We start from the raw sequence: 21483 nt of genomic DNA, 5'->3' as shown, positions 1-21483 counted from the left end.
GTAGTGCTCCTTGAAGAGGTCCTTCACATCCCTTGAAAGTTGGATTCCTAGGTATTTTATTCTCTTTGTAGCAAATGGGAATTCACTCATGATTTGGCTGTCTACTTGTCTATTGTTGGCATATAGGAATGCTTGTGATTTTTGCACATTGATTTTCGTATCCTGAGACTTTGCTGAAGTTGCTTATCAGCTTAAGGAGTTTTGGAGCTGAGACCATGGAGTTTTCTAGATATACAATCATGTCACCTGCAAACAATTTGACTTCCTATTTGAATACCCTTTGTGCTTTCTCTTGCCTTATTGCCCTGGCCAGAACTTCCAATACTATGTTGAAGAGGAATGGTGTGAAGGCATCCTTGTCTTGTGCTGGTTTTTGAAGGGAATGCTTCCAGTTTTTGCCTATTCAGTATGATATTGGCTATGGGTTTGTCGTAAGTAGTTCTTACTCAGATGTTCCATCAACACCTAGTTTATTCAGAGTTTTTAGCATGAAGGGATGATGAATTTTATTGAAGGCCTTTTATTTTAAAAATATAGCTAAGAAAAAAAACTAAGGCTTTCATAAAATCAAATAAAAACATCAACAAAAACATACTTAAATATATTTTGGACTTCTTCCTACAAAGGAACATGTATATTTATGAGGAGTAGTTTGAGATGAAACTAGTTTTATGTGGAGTTCTGTTTTTCAGCTTTCTCATCTGTTCAATATGGATAAATGAGATGATTTTTATAAGCACTTAGTTCATGGAACATAGGAAGCCAAAGGAAATGGCAGCTGTTTTGTTCAAGTGGAATTTTTGAAATTGTCAAACAGTGCTTAAGATACAGTAGACAGGCAAAGAAGAAATATCCATTTTAGTTTCAGTTGTGCAAAAAGCAAAGTCATTGGACCATCAGCAAGTCATTTAACCTTTTGCAGTTTGCCTTCTCTTTTCCTCTAGGTCTAGGTTTCCCATCAGCAGCCATAATTGGCATTTTGAACCAGATGTTTTTGGGGGCTGTCCTGTGCACTGTAGGATATTTAGTAGCATCCTCAGCCTCTACACACTCACTGCTGGTAGTTACACCTCCCACGTTCTGACACTTGACACTTTCTTCAGACATTCCTGATTGTCCCTTAGGATTTCATCACCTCCCTGCTGAGAACCACTGCTCTAGATCGGTATGAAGCTTGTCATTTTCAGCTCTAAAATGTTAAATAACATTTACACAGTAGTTTTAAAGGTCATATCCCTCTTTAAGAATCTGACTAAATATATTCTCATCTGCCTCAGCAAATGCCCACATGAAAACATCTCCTAAAGATTCTTAGAACTCGTAAAGCCCATCTACAGGTCCCCAGGCTTCATGGATTCTGCATTATAAAATCCCTGCTTTAGATAATAAAGTTCTGAGTTCATCCACTAATTTTATATTTGAATTCTACAATTTAGAAAAAAAAAAGCCCAAATAAGATAGATTCAATATGCAGTGGCAGGGTGGAGAACATTGGTAAATGGTAACTTACCTCTTGCTGTAGTCTAATATTTAAATCAAGTTATTTGCAAGGTAGCTATGTTTAATCAAAGGATTTCAATAAGATGATACTATATACATTAATACCAAGACCACACTTTGGGAACCAAAGGAAGCACTGCAGTTAATTTTAAGTGGTGAAGTAAACTGGGGAAGGTAAATTGTGAAAACTTCTAGATAGAAGGTAAAGATCCTGACAAATTATTTGTTAATATGTCTTCATGAAATAAACCAGGCTATGGTGATCTTGCTTTTATTAAACAGGATGAGACTTCAGCACTCAAATTTGAAATACGAGCAACAGGTTTTCCAGAGCCAAATTCAAGAGTTATTGAACTAAACAAGGATGAGAATGTTGCACATGTAAGATTACCTTCTTAACTGCTACATTAAAATTATAGGAAAACACATTTCAAGGGTGTCTATAATTACTTCCTTTTGAGTAACTGAGTTGGGAAAGTAGAGTGTGACCAGCTCATGGAGGGTCCTCAATACTTGGTTGAGAGTTGGCATTTTCTACAACTGGCAGGAGGGAACAACACAGCAGTTCTTTTAGAGAGGTGAATTAGGCAGCAGTGAGAATTGGATAGATTGGAGGAAAAGTCATGGATAGAGCCCATGATACTCACTGTTTCTGCTAAACAGTTACCAGTGTTTCCTGCAATTATATTAGAACCAGCAAGAAAACAGGGTGGGTAGTTCTAAATACTATTGGGGATTATGGCAGGGCTTTAAAGGAAATATAAGCAACTTTTTAAACTGTTTCTTTTTTTTTTTTTTTTTTTTTGCTTTTTGGGTTTTACTTTTCTTAATTCACGTAGGTTCTACTGGAAGGACTACATCATCAAAGACCCAAACGTTATTTCACCATAGTGATTATTTCAAGTAGCTTGCTACTTGGACTTATTGTACTTCTGTTGATCTCATATGTTATGTGGAAGGTAAGCATTTAACAATTACCAACATTAAACTACTCAAAATGACATTTTCTCAAAGCCTATTTGACTTCCAAGTTATTTAAATATTTCACTATTTTATTTTATTTATTTATTTATTTTTTTGAGACGGAGTCTTGCTCTGCCACCCAGGCTGGAGTGCAGTGGCCAGATCTCAGCTCACTGCAAGCTCCGCCTCCTGGGTTCACACCATTCTCCTGCCTCAGCCTCCCGAGTACCTGGGACTACAGGCGCCCGCCTCGTCACCCGGCTATTTTTTTGTATTTTTAAGTAGAGACAGGGTTTCACCGTATTAGCCAGGATGGTCTCGATCTCCTGACCTCGTGATCCGCCCGTCTCAGCCTCCCAAAGTGCTGGGATTACAGGCTTGAGCCACCGCGCCCGGCCTATTTCACTATTTTAATGTTAACTTTTTATGTTGCTCAGTACTGATCTCACACCAAAGTCTTTCTAGAAAAATATGCCTTCTTAAATTGTTTTGAAAGATGTTCCTTTTAAAAAATCATTTGGAAAAGATTGCGAATTATACTGAATGTCAATTTTGAAGAGAATGTGGTATGTATCACTGAGAATTTCTGCATTAAAAACAAAAATGTTTCTTTAACCCAGTATGTCCCCACTAATTTTTACTGATTACCTCTGTTAAACCTTTATGATTTATGTTACAAAGGATGCAGTTTAAGAAATATTGGTAACTGCTTAGGTATTAGAAATGAGTATAGTAGATAAGAGTGTGTATAACTATACACTAGTGATTATGTAATGCTATTTTCAGGCCGGCTTCTTTAAAAGACAATACAAATCTATCCTACAAGAAGAAAACAGAAGAGACAGCTGGAGTTACATCAACAGTAAAAGCAATGATGATTAAGGACTTCTTTCAAATTGAGAGAATGGAAAACAGACTCAGGTTGTAGTAAAGAAATTTAAGACACTGTTTACAAGAAAAAATGAATTTTGTTCGGACTTCTTTTACTCATGATCTTGTGACATATTATGTCTTCATGCAAGGGGAAAATCTCAGCAGTGATTACTCTTTGAGAAAGAAGAACTGCAAATCTCAGCAGTGATTACTCTTTGAGAAAGAAGAACTGCAAAGGTAATAATACAGCCGAAGATAATCTCTCAGCTTTTAAATGGGTAGAGAAACACTAAAGCATTCAGTTTATTCAAGAAAAGTAAATCCTTGAAGATATCTTGAAATGAAAGTATAACTGAGTTAAATCATACTGGAGAAGTCTTAGACTTGAAATTCTACTTACCATATGTGCTTGCCTCGGTAAAATGAACCCCCCTGGGTAGGCAGAGGTTCATTTCAAATACATCTTTGAGACTTGTTCAAAATATGTTCTTTAAAAATATAATTTTTTAAAGAGCTATTCCCAAATTTTCTAATGAGTGGAAGTGGACCATTATCACTTTAAAGCCCTTTATTTATAATACATTTCCTATGGGTTTTGTTTTTTTAGCAGACTATGATTATAGGCCTAATGGGCAAACTTCAGATTGAACATGTACACTGGTTTGAGCTTAATGAAATGACTTCTGGATAATTATTTTTATACAGCTATGGATTTCCCCATCTTTCTGTATATATACATGTGTTTAGGTATATATTTACACACCTTTATCAAGCATACCCAGGAGTAAACAGTTAAGAACCATCTTCAAATCTTTTGTTATAAAATATTCGAATTTATATTCTGAAACAAAAGATTGCGTGAGTGTTGCACTTTAGCTGATATACACTGATTTTAAAAATATGGAAACCATACCTCACTAATAACTTTAAAATCAAAGCTGTGCAAAGACTAGGGGGCCTATACTTCATACGTATCATGTACTGTGTAAAATATTGACTATCACACAAATATTTGCTTGGATGTAATTCTTTGTTACTCTTTACAAATGTAAGTGTTCCTTTGCATGGAAATGAAGAAACAAAATTCATAAATTTAGCTGAAAGATACTGGTTCAGTTTGTATACAGTGAATATAAAATTTTCATAAAATGTTAAGTGACAGCTAAAATATTTTTATAGTTTGTTCATATTATATGAGGTTATATTTTAAATGAAATAACTTTCTGGATTTTAATTTCTTTAAATACCTTTTTATTTGCAAATACAATCATTTTTGTAATATTTATTTTATGCTTATGATAGATAATTGCAGAATATAATTTTATCTGATTCTGTCTTCATAAGAGAGCTGTGGCCGAATTTTGAACATCCATTATAGGAAGTGATCAAATTAGAGGGCAATCTGGAAAAACAATTCTGGAAAAGATTTCTTTATATGAAGTCCCTGCCACTAGCCAGTCATCCTAATTGATGAAAGTTATCTGTTCACAGGCCTGCAGTGATGGTGAGGAATGTTCTGAGATTTGTAAGGGGATTTGAGTAGTGAAACGCAAGCACAAAACCTCCTGAACCCAGAGTGTATATACACAGGAATAAACTTTTACGTATTTTTAAAAAACTTTGTATCGTTATAAGAAGTCTAGTCGTTCTTTCAGGAGAATATCTAGGATCATAGATGAAAAATGTAAGCCCCGATTTAGAAGTGTCTTCTCCAGGATGGTCGCTAAGGAAATTTAAATTTGGTTCTTGCCTACTCAGAAACAACTTTATATTTCAGGTTATTTGAGCACAGTAAAAGCAGAGTACTATGATTGTCCAACAGAGGCCTCTCAGATACAAGAGGAACACAATTACATATGGGGCTAGGTTTTGCCCAGTTCAAAATAATATGTTATCAACTTTGTTGCCTGTATGATGAATTTTAAAACCCTACCACTTTAAGAAGACAGGGATGGGTTATTCTTTTTTGGCAAACTATGTGATTTTGAAATTTAACTGCTCTGTATTAGGGAGCAGTAAAATCAAGGTAGACTTATGAAATCTGTATTATGTTTATACCAGAATATAGGAAATTTAACATAATCCTGAAAAATAAAAGAATCCAAATTATTTAGGTTAAATATTGATGTACTATGATGGTTGCAAAGTTTTCTGTGTGTCCAACAAACACATTGTAAAAACCAGAATTTGAATCGGTATTTCATCTTGACTTTTAAAGCCCTACAGACTAATTGTTAGTAACATAAAAAATAGCAATTTATATTAGAATATCTGTTTAAAAAACAGGCATACCCAATTGGCCACACAGCGGAAAGTTAGAGCAATGGAGCATTACTGAGTTTCTCCTCCTGTCAGATCAGCAGCAGCATTAGATTCTCATAGAAGTATGAACCCTATTGTGAACTGGTATGTGAGGGATCTAGGGTGCCATATTCCTTATGAGACTCTAATGCCTGATGATCTGAGTTGGAACGGTTTCATCCTGAAACCATTCCCCCATCCATGGAAAAATTATCTTCTATGAAACTGGTCCCCAAAAGGGTGGGGACCACAGGTTTAAAGCATGGCCATATTTCTTTATATTAAAATTCTAGTTTGCACATTTCTTTTAGAAACAATTACTTGTTACTTTGGAATCATTTATTTCTTCCATGCTTCCTCCATAAAGACTGATAAGTCTTGGATGCAATCTGTAAAGAAAACACATGTATAATTCGTTATTTCATCAACTTATTTTATTTTTCACACATACACCTAATAAGTATGGTACACAATGCCAAATACAAATTCATAACATAGCATTCACAAGAGCTGTCATGTAGAAAACACAGCTGTAATCTAGAAAACTGAGGTCTGAAAAATCAACAACAGTAATAACTGACTTCCTTGATTGTCTAATGTTCTCCATTGCCTCTTTAAAACAGTCAGTCATGCCTCTAGAACACCCATGTCTAGTGGGCACCCCTGCATGCTAACCACTGAGTGTCACAATGCCTACCAAGGATGAGTTTGTAGGTTCCTAAACCTGTTTATACCAGTTGCTATATAAAATTGTTCCAAAGGGAAGTTGAATGCTTTGTAAAGGCCTAATAAAAGCAAATTGCTGAACAAAATGTGTTACAGTAATTATGAGTGAGAGGAAACTAAGATGGAAAGATTAAAACCTAACACTTGACTACTCAGATGGCTCCACTAAAAGGTTTAAGATCTTGATCCATTTTAAAAAATCCAAAATGGAAGTTGTAGACATTATCTGTAGTTTATGAACAACAATAAATTAGAAAGGCAATGTAGACATGCATAACCACGCTGTACAAAACAGTTGGTGAATAAATGTAAGGTTACTTTTTATTTATTGAAATTTGTGCATGTCTCTTCATGCTTCCCTGATTTACTGATTTTTTAAAAACTAACCGACTGCCTGCTTTGATAATTCAGAGAAGAGAGCTTTCATTGTACCATTAGATTTACGTTTACTGGTTGACATATAAAGCGGTGAAATAATTAAGACTTACCTAATATGGACCTCTGATGCAACTTCCATTAAATCACCATCTACATTCCAAGGGAAACAATTTTCTGAAGCAGTTTCATCCTCCTCCTCCTCTGGATTATATCCACCAGTAATATTCCTTGGATGAACTTTTACTTCCTCAACAGTGTAAGTCTCAACAAATGGAAAATTGAACTAAAAATAAATACAAATAATCATTAGTTTATCTCTAGCTACTAACACAAAGTTCACTGTGCCCTCTCTCACAAGTAAATATCAACATGTATGCTGACATTTTAATAGCTTTGAGACTATGAGCAGGGATCTCCAATTTTTTTTTGGAAGAAGGAATCTCTTATCCAAAGCCTTTTGGGTTTAGATCTAGCACCTAGAAATCTTGTTTTATGACAAATAGTACATATCTGTGAGAAATTGCATACAATAATGATACTGTAGATTTTTCAATTAAAGATAATATTTAATGCCGGCCTGTAGATACAGAAGACGTATAATCCATTGAGTTTATCAACTTGTCAATTCGTTTAGCTGACATAAAGCAAACTAGTGCAAGTTTCACACTTGGAATTTAATTTGGAAGAACACAGGTCTAAACCTCTGAAGATAAAATGGGATGTATGTCTTCTTTTAAAAGAGAAAGCCATTCAAATACGGATTTTAACAGGTGTTTGCTTGCCCCATTCCCACTTTAACAACGGACACGAACTGCAAGATCACTGTTTACTTACCACTATAGAATGGTGCAAGGTAAATTTCTACTTGTGCTTTTTTCTTGTTTGCCTAAGGAAACTATACTGAAAAAGCACTATGTATTTTCTGAAATAATTAAGAAAATATAGCCAAGTAACTTTAGCAGAAATGCATAACTACTCATTTCAGTTTTCAGATAAATGACATGAAATATAGTCCTAATTAAACAGCATCTCCATAGTTTTTCCTCTTTTCCACATATAAACCTCAATGCAACACATAGTTTTAAAAGTTGATAGAAAACTAGCATTTTCCCCAACACCCATATTTTACATATGTAGATACCAAGGTCCAGCTGACTTTCCGGTTTATACTGTAAACACAGTTAAACAGTACATGATATCATGGCATCAGCTGCTGTGACTGAGGTTCAGAACTAGAGGGCCCCAAGCAAAACTGTTTGACAGTAACTGCATTAGATCTCTCACCTTGGGTATAAAGCCTTGGCTACATGCCTCATCCTTGTAGAATTATCTCCATAATCATTCATGTTAGTGTGTGTTAAATGAATTATCAACAACTGCCTGTTATGGGCTAAATTACATTTCCCTCCCCCATCCCAACTATGTTCAAGTCCTAACCCATGGTGCCTGTGAATGTCACCTGTTTAGAAGTAGGGTCTTTGCAGGTAGAATCAACTTAAGATGAGGTCATTAGGATGAGCCCTAATCCAATATGCTTGATGTCTTTATGAGAGAAGAATGCCAAGGATGGCAGAGTCAGAGACTGGAGTGATGCAGCTGTAAGCCAAGGAATGCCAAGAATTGACAGCCACCACCAGTAAGTCTATTATCTTAAATCATCAGTTGTCATGTGCACACCTCACAAAATGAAGATCTAGCCATCCTTCAAATGCTTTAACTGTGAAGCCACAGACATTGTTAAGTGGGACTTTAGGGAGCTAAGAGCTTAGTATCCTGTGTGAGGGTATGTTTGGGGCATGGGGAGGAGAAGTGAGCAGTTACAGTTGTGATACACAAAAGTGCCAATGATGGTGCAAGCGTGAAGTTCAATGCAGGAAACAAGAGGAGGCAAACAGTCTATGGATGTTGGGAAAGCTTCCCATTTGAATTGAGCCTTAAAGAACATAGAATATTTAGCCTGGAGAAGAAAGTCTGGAGAGAGGAAGCATTTACAAAACTAGAGGCAAACCATGGTCAAGCAACTACACAGAATCCAGTGTGATTCCTAGGTGCTCAATCATGTCCCTTGGCCCTCACATTCCTGTATTGAAATTCTCGCCCTCTATACCTCAGAATATAACTATTTGGAGATAAGATCTTTAAAGAGGTGATTAAGCTAAAATGATGTCTTCAGGCCCTCATCCAATACGACTGGTGTCCTTGTAAGAGGAGGAAATTTGGACACAGGAAAAGGCATCGGGGATGAACAGAGGAAAGACCACTCACTTGTGGGTTCAGTGAGAAAGCAGCCGTGTGCCAGCCAGAGAGAGAAGACGCGGGACAAACCAAACCTGCTGACATCATCTTGCAGCTCTAGCTTCTAGAACCATGAAAGAAATACGTTGGTTTGTTTAAGCCATCTTTTCTATGGTATTTGTTATGGCAACCTTAGTCAATGAATAAAATGCCAAAACACTGGGAATGTGGTGGAGGGTGTTAATAAGAGATAGGGTTGCAACACAGGCAGGGACCTGGATATAAAGGCTGCGTACTCCAGACTGAGGAAATTCCATATTATTCTGACAACAAGAGTAAGGCACTGAAGAATTAAGCAGGAGAGAGATCAAATGTGTGTCTTAGAAAAAAGTTTCTCTAAAAGGAGGTTATGGAAGACAAAACCAGAGAACCTGAAAGGCCAAAAGGAGGCTACTGTAAGCAAGAAAGGATTAAAGTTTGAATTAAGGTGAGGGAGAAATTTTAAAAACATTTAAGAGGAGACCAACAGAACAAGTTAGGGGACTGGTAGTGAGGAATGAGGAAGAAGGAACAATCCAGGATAACTTGGATGGGTAGAAAGTGGTGCCATTGACCCACACAGAGCAACACAGAAGGAACAACTTTAGGGGAAAAGATAAGGTCAGCCGTAGACATGTTGGCCTCCAGATGCCGGTGAGTTTCAGAACCTCTGTGGCATACAAGAAGACAGAGGTTCTGCAGATAAGATGAGATGACAGAACCCTTGGGAGTATATGATGTTCAGATAGTTCAAAAGTCAGGGGCAATGAGGCCATCCAGGAGAGGGCATCCTAAGAAGATGAGAGCGCTGTAAACAAATCTCAGGGGAAGCACTCACATTTAAGGTTTTAAACTCCCTACCAAAAATGGTCACAATGAAAGAGAAAAGTGTGGACAGTGAGAAGGGGGGCAAAGCAATAGGATGGAGCTGCAAGGGCTTTGAAGGATAGTGTTCACCCTCTATCTAATTTTACACAGAGATGGGGAAGGAACAGGAGCCACACTGCACATGGTGGTTTCAATCTGTTTTATAGTGTTATACAGTAACACTCGCTTATTCAACCTGGTAAACATGGTTCAGAGAAGCTGATGTTACTGTCCTTAAACTGAATTGTCACATTTTCCTTCCTGAATACCAGCACTGCTACGAATTATGCAGTAGATATGACTTTTACATAGATCTGATTTTCATAATCTTACAAAATTTATATAAATTCACATTTTTAATGTCACCATGAAGGAAAGAGCCTAAATACACACACCTGTGTAGATAATTAACAAATCAAATTAACATTGCTTGAAAGCAGTCACCCTGGGAATCAATCTAATTATTCTTACTATATACACTATGCAAAATATTTTAGAATTATTTGCAAAAAAAAAAAAAAAATAGCATGGATTTTAATTTTTGAAAGTTGATAAATAAATCAGAGTTAAGGCCAGTGAATCACACACAGGCAACTGTTTCTTGTGTCAAAAGCAAGATATGCCTGGTAGAGTACATGAGAAAATATGATAAATCCTGCATAATATTATCTCTTTTAGAAAGCATCTTCCTATCGACACAGATTTGTATTATTTTCTGTATGTCTGTCTTTATGTGTAAGGGAACCACTGCTTTTAAAATCAGAAGAAAGGTATATTGATTTAAAAAAAAAAGACTGTTTACAAAACTTGCCTGAGAGACTTGCCCCATGGGCAAATTCAAAAGAGACCTTCCATAAACAGTTTGTGCAACATACACCTCCCCAAAATAAATACAGAACTTCCCAGGGGTACATTAATAGGTTAAGACGATTTAAGTTCTCAAATAGGGGTACATGAATGAGGTTAATGGTCACTTAACTTCTCATTTATGTAATACAAAAGGATTTGGAAAAACTTCTCCCAATGTAATGATACTTATCCTGAGGAACATGGAATTTTTGAGTGCTTAAAATCATTTTCTTGTTTCTATTTTCTGACTTAAAAACAGCAATGAATATATAGTGCTTTGGGTTTTTAAAAAATTGATTTTAATGTTTAGAAATTTAGTAAAATGTGAAAATGCATACATTCCTTTGAAAAATCAATAAGTCTCCATATTCCACCCAAACACATACATAAAGTTGTGACGCAGGCTCACAACCTACATTATCTCTGCTGATCTACTTTGACATTTAAGGAAGTGGGACTGTATCTAACTTTTTTATGATTTACGTTCCTAAGCAGCCCAGTTAGTTGTTCAATACATGAGGATCAAATAATGTTATAGACAGAAGATCAAACTTCATGAAGATGACCTAAGAAAGTTTGAAAATATGAGGCAAAAATGGAGAGACTTGTAATGGCTATGGTACATAAGCAAGGTTCAGCTGCCAGTCATTGGCTGAGTTTACTCTCCTCCTCCTCCTCCCATCTGTGCTCTCCCAACTATATCCAAGCACCATTTTATAACTTTCAAAATGTGTGGGCCGGGTGTGGTGGCTCACTCCTGTAATCCCAGCACTTTGGGAGGCCAAGATGGGCAGATCACAAGGTCAGGACTTTCAAGACCAACCTGACCAACATAGTGAAACCCCGTCTCTACTAAAAATATAAAAATTAGCTGGGTGTGGTGGCGTGAGCCTGTAATCCCAGCTACTCAGGAGGCTAAGGCAGGAGAATCACTTGAACCCAGGAGCTGGAGGTTGCAGTGAGCCGAGATCACGCCATGGCACTCCAGCCTGGGCAACATAGTGAGGCTCTATCTCAAAAAAAAACAAAAAAAGTGTGAAACTATATGGTTTTACAACCATACCTATGTACTTGAAAGACTCACAATTTCAGAAATTCACATATTTCTAGGATCATTTTCCTAATAATCAGGTCAAAATATCTGCCAAAATAATATGGCTTGTAATAGTTACTGTTTCTTTTTAAAGCAAATCACTTAAGTGGAAATATATATCTTCACACATCCTCATTTTGAATGAATATTTATATAAAAGTCATATTTTTAAATACATATCTACAGATCTATTTCAATCAATGAGCATAGGCAGATATGCAAACAAATGTCAGGAAGATCTAAAGATCATAACTTTAGAAAGTCTGCTGCCATAATATCAAGAAGGCTACACTCTCAAATTTCACTTCTTTTCATTATGAAGAACAGCCTGAGTATGTAATTTTATCTTTAATTTATTTCACATTGCAAGATAGCACTACATTTCCTATTTTATCTTTGTGGTTATATATACATAACCCACTAATTCATCATTCAAAAAAGGCCAATCTATATTAATACTGGTGGATGCTTTTCAAAATTTGAATGAAACAGATTGGAAAAAAAGTTTAATATATTCAGAAGAAAATAAAACCTTCTTATGAGGCAGGACTCGATGTCAACTCTTGTAGCATCTTCTTCTACACGATTAATAGCTTTACAAATAAGTAACAAAAAGAATTTACTATACCTGATTTTTTACACTGGCATATCTTTTCAGGTGTTTTATAAATTCTGGCCGAGAAGTGTTTCGGGCAATTATAAGAGCCATACTTCCATTATTTAATCTGAAATTAAATATTTCTATTAGACATTAAGAAGTTTACTGAGAGATTATACCAAAAATTATGACACACTGTTCCTGATAACAAGAATACTGTTTATTGAAAGTATTGGACAAGATAGATAAATCACCATGTTACATTTACCTAAAATTCATAAACCGTATCTTGCTATTATTTTTTAAATGATGCAGGCTTTCAAATGAGTTTTATTAAATCATTGGCTTCCTTCTCAATAAGCTCTTACATTAGAGCATTTTACAAAACAAACCATCAAGCTTCCTACTCACATATCAAGACATAATTTAAAATACAATGTAATTAGAAACTCTAAATGTGAAACTATGTTGTTAAAAGTTATAGAATAGTTAATATGCGCAAATGGTGTAACAAATAGCTCAACATTTTCTAAAATCTAAAGTGTGATTTAAATATTTATTTATGGACAGAAGGTCTAAGTGACATACGAAATGAAATAAATCAAAGTGTCCTTTGGATGGATGAAATGGAGTGAACAAATGCTGCCACACATGTTCAGTTAAATGACTGAACATTTTAATCTTGCATAACTGTTCCATCCAATATATGAGACTGAAAATTCAGAGGTGTGATTTAGTGCCAAAACAGCCACTTGCAAATGCATCAAGCTATAGAAGGCAGTTTGCAGAAATACATACAAATGACTTCTAGCTTGATTTCAGTGCAAACATGAAGTTAATCTAACAACAAAATAAAAAAAGAGCTCTTAGTGTCTTATGGAAGCTCAGGTCAGCGCTGTAAGGGACCTTAGAGATTATCTCATCATTCACTCATTTCACGTAGAAGGAAAAGACAACTTCAAGTTTCAGTGATTTGTTCAAAGGCACACAGATTAAAAATGGTCATCAGCACCAATACTCCAGGTGCTCAGCACTCTTTCCATCATGCTTCTTCTTCCCAATTAAAAATAAACAGCACCAAAACATTCATGGTAGTGTTACTGTGCATCTTTTTTTTTAATTGCTTAATTTTATAAACATTAAAAGCATTATCCTATGCCTGCTTTGCAATCTTTACTTGAAATAGAAACACAACATACATGGCTGACACTGCTTTAAATGTCTCACATCTATGAACATATTTAATCTTAGAATACTTAGAATACAAGAATATTAGTTCCTATTGGCAATTTGCACTGAGATACTTTAACATAAATTTTTATTTATCATGGTGGGGGAAGAAGCAGAAAGTGAAATCTCCTGTTCAATCATCCTGAATCATCAGAAGCTACATCTCTGAAAAATCTCTGGTCAAATGAGTCTTGATCGAAAGGCCTTTGCAAAGATGGCATGTTGTGATTATAAACCACAGAAGAAATCTCTAATTAGTCATCCTTCTCTGAAAAATTCATCAATACTGATTAAGCCTGGAAAGTCAACAGTGGAATTCTAGTCAAGCTGAACATTTACGGAATGGCTTTGAAGGAGCTATGAATCAATTGCTCCCAGAAGACGTCTACTCTCCCAAGAAGGTCCTTGAACAAGCAGGGTTAGATAAACATTGTCTCAAGTCCTGCCAAACATAGCTCCTTGGTCAGCTAGCCACATCTTCAAGTTTAGTCAGGGAAACTACATTACAAAAGCGCACAGCTATCTAGGATTTCTGAGGGTGTGGGGGAAAACCACCAGGCTCAATTTCTAAATCACACAAGGTTCAAAATACTCCTTTCAAGTTTTAGCACTAGATGTAATTAATGAGGACCTTGTCATCTGGGTTTTCAATATCCAAGTTTGCAGTTTCTCTGTTTTCTTCTCTAACTTCGAATATTTCCCTGTTTATTGGCTATATTTCACAACACACATGATCCTTTCTCCTATGCTCTACAGAATTGGATTTAGGAAAGAAATATTTTCAGCCCATAATGGACAGCTGCTTAAGAAGAATGTGCAAGACAAGGAACGTCTATATCCTATGGATAAAAAGATATATATAAGACGTCTCATATTTCATTCAATTGAAAATGTGGGCAGGAGACTGATATGCGCTACTATTCACATTAAATAGAACTGAAATGTTTCTTTTGACTAAAGGTATCTGATATGGTTTGGCTCTGTGTTCCCACCCAAATCTCATCTTGTAGCTCCCATAATTCCCATGTGTTGTGGGAGGGACCTGGTGGGAGATAATTGAATCATGGGGTGGGTCTTTCCTGTGCCGTTCTCATGGTAATGAATAAAAGTCTCATGAGATCTGATGGCTTTAAAAATAGGAATTTCCCTGCATAAGCTCTCTTGTCTGCTGCCATGTGAGATGTGCCTTTCATCTTCCACCATGATTGTGGGGCCTCCCCAGCAACGTGGAACTGTAAGCCCATCAAACCTCTTTCTTTTGTAAATTACCTAGTCTCGGGTATGTCTTTATCAGCAGCATGAAAACAGACTAATACAGTATCAAATATACATTTATGTGATTTTTCATGCTAAGGATGTTTATGTTTGCATTAAAGTTGGAAAGCAAAGACATTCACAAGAAATATCAGTATTTAATATAATGTTCTCCACAACTAAATGAATAAATCAAGCAAAGTAGGCATAAAATTCTATCAATAAAACTTAGGAAATATTTTAGCCTCAGTGACCTTAAATAGTCAATGATTATCTGCTAATTATTCCAGTTCAACAATTGTTCTCAACCTACTGTGACGACAAATCCCTTAGACTCTCTAATATACAAAGATAAACTACCTGTTAAGTTTCTAGCTAACTAACAGTTAATTGGATATCTTGGAAAAAAATGGTCTATAAGAAATGTATCAACAATTCAATAAAAACGCTTACTAACCTGGTATTAGGTGCCAAGCCTCTAGGTGCCACTGAACACAGGCAAGGAATTGCCATAATGCTGACATTCAAGAACTGACCTTGGATCATTTGCCATTGATCATTACAGTCTAAAGGTAATGAGAGTGATTGGTTATTTTCCCTCACCAGAGCAAAATGTCAACAGAACCTGGCACAGTTCTCAAGGAGATACTTTTGTACTCACCAGATTTGGGAGATCCCTGTGCCCTCCTAAAAGAAAGAAAAAACAAAGATATAAAACAGGCAATGCACACACACACACACACACACACACACACAAATCTATTAAATATGAGAAAATTAGAGAACTCATCATTACATATGTTACTTTCTTTGATTAGATAGTAAATAAAAACGTACAATTTTGTTGCTGCCAACATAATGTGTTGATTCATTTAAAGATACACTAGTATTATAAGGAACAATAATTTACTATTTCTTTAAAGACTATAACCCTTCTTTAATATGGCTTTAATAATTATATTACACACTAGACCAAAATTATCATGAGGGACAAAACTGTGTGTTTTGTTCATTTTTTGATGCATTGTTGTATTCAAAGTGCCTGGCATATAGTAGGCACTCAATAAATAGCAAAAGAAAAGGGAAAAGGAAAGAAAGGGAAAAAGGAAAAGAAGGAAATGAAAAAGGAAAAAAAATAAACGAAAGAAAAGGAAAAGGAAGGGAAAAAGAGATGGGAAGGAGGGAGGGAGGAAGGGAAGGAGGGAGGGAGGGAGGGACAGAGCGGGAAGGAACGGAGGAAAGAAAGAAGGAGGAAGAGAAAAAGGCTGAGCAAGTGGTTATTTGTTTCCTAGGACCTGTAAGAGTCTGTGATTCTATATTCTTTACTACTGTGTTAGAAAAATAACCAAAGATCCTAAGTCTGATCAATTGTTTGTCAGAACGTTTTATGCTTTAAAGAAAGATATAGGTTATCTGTATTACATTGAGTTTTTACCTACCTTTCTTGCACATCATCAGAGCTGTTAAATGGTAAAAATGATATTTCACAGTCTTCTGCCCTAAAATATAATGAAATTTGTTATTAACAGTCATTGAACCTGGGATACAAAATTACTGGTTTAAGAAAAAGACTTACCTTAAGTTTTGCCAGTGCCTTAACAACAGCAAAATCTCTCCGTTGGTTAGGGGCCATCCATCGATATTTTTCTGCCAGAGCCAAAGTTCTTCCACCAAAGCCAAACATGGCTGAGAACCCAAAGCGAAGAAGCTTGCCAGCGGTGCTGAAGGTGCAGACATCGACCAGCTGTACATGCCCTTGAATATTATATTAAATATTAGTCAGTGAGTACAGGACTTGTATCAAAATAGCAAATATGAGAGAGCATATTTATTGGCTTATAGGAGAATATCTCAAGGTACAGTAGACCATGAACATCCTCACTTTCTCTTCAGTTCCCTTTATCTATAACTACAACAATTACCATTTTTAACTTGCTCAGGTGCTAGTGAAGAAACAGAGTACTAAATTTTTCAGCTTATTGCTATTTCTATGAAACATGGTCAAAGAAATGAAGTTAAAATAGATGGGCAAGGTAAACTTAGATTTTGCAGTAGTTTGGTATTACATACACCTGAGCTTATATGCTTTCTACTAAGTGGGATAATAAAATATCTATAGACATACATTGGCTGAAATTTTTTTTCTGGTATGTTTTTTTGTTAATAACATAATCTTAGTCCTAGAGTCTTGGTACAGTCCTACATCAGTGTTGGATATACTTAAGGAGTATGCATTAATTTTCTTCATCTAGTTATAAAATTATTTTGAGCACACTACATTTTTTTTCTATAGAGATTATAGTAAAACTTAGTTTACTACTCTTTACAAAGCAAGTATTTTGAAAAGACAGGCAGTCCACATAGTAAAGCACTACTTTATTTTTTTAGTCAAACATTTCTCTAGTTTGAGAGACAAAGAACCTGCCTTTCCTTAAAGTCTGATGGAAATAAGATAGCCTTCCTTATATAAATCAAAATTTCCTTATAAAATGTGAACTGCTTTGGAAGAATTCTTACCCATTATAATGTGCAATGTTGCAGTTATCACATGAGGAACTCCATGAAGAGAATGTGCCAGTACATTGGTAGATCCTGCCAAAGCAATTTTAAAACATGCACTATCAGGGTAGAATGTGTTCAATTAACATTTGCTCTTACTTTATATAGATGTCATTCTGCAATGATCAGATGAAAAATAAATGAGAATTTATAAAATCAGAAAAGCTAATGTGAATATTAGAAGTTCTTATTCACACTATAGATGCACATCAAATGTCTACACAATTATTTGAATATTTAAATTACTTAGGAATTTACAAATAGTTTATAGTAACCGCTTACAGCTTTTTTGATCACGAATGTCTATTTTCTACCTCCCAATTGCTAGCTATATCATTACACCAACAGTGTAAAAGTCTTCCTATTTCTCCACAGCCTTGCCAGCATCTATTGTTTCCTGACTTAATAATCACCATTCTGACTGGTGTAGATGGTCATTGTGGTTTTGATTTGCATTTCTCTGATGATCAGTGATATTTAGCTTTTTTATATGTGTGTATATATATATATATATATATGTTTGTTGGCCACGTAATGTCTTCTTTTGAAAAGTGTTCATATCCTTTGCCCACTTTTTGATGGAATTGTTTTTTTCTTGTAAATATGTTTAAGTTCCTTATAGATAGATTCTGGATGTTAGACCTTTGTCAGATGGGTACATTGCACAATTTTTCTCCCATTCTATAGGCTGCCTGTTCACTCTGATGATAGTTTCTTTTGCTGTGCAGAGATTGTTTTCTTGATTTCTTTTTCAGATAGTTGTAAGTGTACAGAAATGCTACTGATTTTTGTATGTTGATTTTGTGTCTTGCAACTTAACTGAGTTTGTTTATTAGCTCTGACCATTCATGGAGCCTTTAGGGTTTCCTAAATAAATAAGATGGTGCCTACAAACAAAGGCGATTTAGCTTCCGTCTTTATGATTTGGAAGCCTTTTATTTCTTTCTCTTGCCTAATTGCTCTGGCTAGAACTTCTAGTACTATTTTAATGAGAGTGGTGAGAATGGGCATTAATGTCTTCTTGAGGTACAAGACATTGATTCTCAACTCATGTGAGTCATTTTAATAAGCACTCAAGTATTGTCATTCCTGCTTGACAGTAGGCCATATTTTGAGTAACAAGGGTCACAGCATAACTTGCCTTTTTTATGGAACCAGTTTGCCAGTTCATTACAATAAACTTTTCTTTGCATTGGTATTACTAAAAGTAATTGTACTTATTTATTAATAATAATTAAATATGTTTATTCTTAGTTACCTAAAAAATTATGATTTTAATGACCTCTTGGTTGATAATGGCTAAGCTGCCTCAGCTGCTCCAATTTAGTAACCCAAGTACATATCAGTTCAAAGTAACACAAATGGAAGCAATTATGTATGATCACATAGAAATGCTTCTGATTAGCAAAATCCAGAGGCCTGGTCTTTGCCTTGATAACCGGAACACATCACATCCATGCTTTCACAGCTCTTGGCTATTATTGGACTTGTTATATTCTTTAATTCAAGAAAAATTATAGCTGTATTCATTCTGTTCTTAATAATTTTAAATTCTCTTTAGCCTCCCGGGAATGGGAGGGGCTAGCTGGCATTGTCCCCTGTATCTCAGATTTCAGTCACACATAAACATTAAAGGGGCTTGACTTGGGGAGCTCTTTGCCTCTGTGGACTGGTGGGAAAATCGAGGTGTCTTAACTTCTAATAATCATGAAAATCAGAAATCAGAAATCATAATCCTTCCCACCCTTTAGCCCCAGTTACCACCATTTCACTGTTTGCTTTTATGAGTTTAAGTTTTTCAGATTCTACATAAAAGTAAGATCATGTGGTATTTGTCTGTGTCTGTCTCATTTCATAATGTCCTCCAGGTTCATCCGCATGTTGTAAATGACAGGACCTCTTTAATGCCAAATAGTATTCCATTGTGTATATAAACAAACTGATTGTCCCTAATCTGAAGACCTAAAATCCAAAATGCTACAACATTAGAAATTTTTGAGTGCCAGCATGATGCCACTACTGGAAAATTCCACACTTCATGTGATGAGTAGCAGTCAAAGTACGGTCTAACCTTTGTTTCATATAGAAAAATATTTTAAATGTTATGTAACATTATCTTCAAGCTATATGTATAAGATGTATAAAACTTTTATGTTTAGACTTGGGTCCCACCCCCCAGATATTCCCTGTGAGTTTGAAGTATGCTGAATATGCCCAAGTACAAATTTTCCTTAGAATGCTAGAGATGGCTTTAAAAATTGTTCATGTCTTCTCAGGTTTTGCAACTTTCCTCTAAATTCTGTAGAAGTTGGCAGTGACAACAGACATGACTAGAAGTCAGAAAATTATTTTAGTCATTGACTACTCATTAATCTGAACCTCAGTCTTTAAATGTGGTTTTTGACACTCTGAAGAAAAAAGGAAAGTTTATGAGAAAGCATATGTAAGATTGCAAAATGATAGCTTGTTCTATATTTTGTTGGGATAATCTGAAAGATGGATTGCATTTTGTTTCAGGAAACTGTACTCTATTTGAAAAGATGTCTACATGCCAAAAGAACGTGCTGCTCACATAAATAACAATGGTGTAAGTTTAATGTTCTCACAAAAGCTATAAATGTTCTACCTCAAGGTAAACATTTTAATTAGCCTGAAAGTTATTTTTCTTAACGCTACCAGAAACTTTGCCCACCACTCCCTCCCGAGAGCTGCTAAAATGTTCCAAATACAAAAAGTAAGGACAGAAGTAGCAGTTCATGTAAAGAATTACTGATGAAATACCAGAGAGAAACTATGGAGGCGGGAAAAAAAAAAAAAAATTGTCCTTGGAAGTGCAAGCACTTCTGCAGAACAATTAACTTAATTAACCAGACACCATGAATATTCATAAAGCTGTTAATGTCTCCCACATCCAAACAGATAAATGTGATGTAATGACTTCCTAGTCAAGCATATCTAAAATTCTCACGAAAACGGCACCTACACTTTGGTTCTTTGCCTGAAATATCATAGAAATTAACAGTCCCTTGGCAATATTTTATTCTCCTCAAATTAATTGGAAAGCATGAATTTATTTATGCAAACTCTATAGGAATATATGGTTCACAGCCATCAGTATGTGGATTGAGCCTTGTTTTACAACAACTGGATTGCTTTTTTATTTTTATGTCCTCTCAGGCTTTTTTCCTCCATTCCCCCTCCCCCTTTAATCAGATTCTCTCAGTATAGTTCCTTAGTACCAGTTCCCATAGCAACAAACACCATTCCTAATGGCCAGCAGTTCAAATACAGGCTTCCCCACATCTGATCCATTTGAGTCTGACCATAATTCAGTGGCTTAGTCTGTTGGCTCAGTGGATTAATTTACTAAACACTCTCCCTCTGGGTGTCTCTCTCCAGGAGGCAAATGGCTTCAAAGGCACACTGTCTCCTCATGTTCAGCTTGAAAACTTCCTGCCTGGTTCTTGTTCCCATTCTCTATCAAAAGCCCTGACTAGGCATAGAGTCCTCATATTAAACATATCCCATACATGACTTTCCCCTCCTATTAGACAGAATTAGAATGCTAGAACTCCTATACAATGACCAGAGTTTTGGCAGCATACTGTGTCTTCTAAACAAGACATGTTAAAATGGCATTACTACAAATATCCAAAGAAGACATAAAATGCTTCCCAAATCAGAAATACTCTTAAAAATTGTTATAGTGATAAAACTCAATGCTATTCCTTTATAAAATCTGAATTACATACTAAAAACATAAGAATAACCACCAGTTTTTATAGCCAACCACCAAATTTATGTCAAATGCATACCTGTAAGGGACACCCATCTTTCTATTTCTGATGTATGGCAGTCGATGAATGACCTCAGGAATTTAAGTACTAATGAAGTGTCCTAAGCACATCCACTTTGCATGGAGGGAAATGGTGGAAACTTTCCACCATTATAGTCAGAACTACTAAAGTAAAATAAAAAGGTCAAGAAATAAAATGCCATGAAAAGATGGCCCAAAATG

The 21483-nt window shown here is 35.6% G+C and overlaps 2 protein-coding genes across 2 annotated transcripts in view; one reads left to right on the top strand and one right to left on the bottom strand.

Moving 5' to 3' along the window:
* Positions 1 to 6697, top strand: part of ITGA4 (integrin subunit alpha 4) — an 82211-nt gene extending 75514 nt beyond the window's left edge. Inside the window, exons 26-28 of the mRNA XM_010368683.2 lie at positions 1783 to 1881; positions 2340 to 2459; positions 3250 to 6697. Of these exons, the coding sequence (XP_010366985.2) occupies positions 1783 to 1881; positions 2340 to 2459; positions 3250 to 3345 (315 nt within the window). The 3' untranslated portion in view covers positions 3346 to 6697. The remainder of the gene's footprint in view (positions 1 to 1782; positions 1882 to 2339; positions 2460 to 3249) is intronic.
* CERKL (ceramide kinase like) overlaps positions 5945 to 21483 on the bottom strand; it is a 123415-nt gene continuing 107876 nt past the window's right edge. Inside the window, exons 6-13 of the mRNA XM_030916114.1 lie at positions 17424 to 17498; positions 16479 to 16661; positions 16346 to 16400; positions 15568 to 15593; positions 15364 to 15472; positions 12453 to 12549; positions 6852 to 7024; positions 5945 to 6026 (exon numbers count right to left, since the gene is read on the bottom strand). Of these exons, the coding sequence (XP_030771974.1) occupies positions 5945 to 6026; positions 6852 to 7024; positions 12453 to 12549; positions 15364 to 15472; positions 15568 to 15593; positions 16346 to 16400; positions 16479 to 16661; positions 17424 to 17498 (800 nt within the window). The remainder of the gene's footprint in view (positions 6027 to 6851; positions 7025 to 12452; positions 12550 to 15363; positions 15473 to 15567; positions 15594 to 16345; positions 16401 to 16478; positions 16662 to 17423; positions 17499 to 21483) is intronic.

This window comes from Rhinopithecus roxellana, chromosome 14 (genome assembly GCF_007565055.1).
Source record: "Rhinopithecus roxellana isolate Shanxi Qingling chromosome 14, ASM756505v1, whole genome shotgun sequence".
NCBI classification, from domain to species: Eukaryota; Metazoa; Chordata; class Mammalia; order Primates; family Cercopithecidae; genus Rhinopithecus; species Rhinopithecus roxellana.
This window is presented reverse-complemented; position numbering and strand designations above follow the sequence as displayed.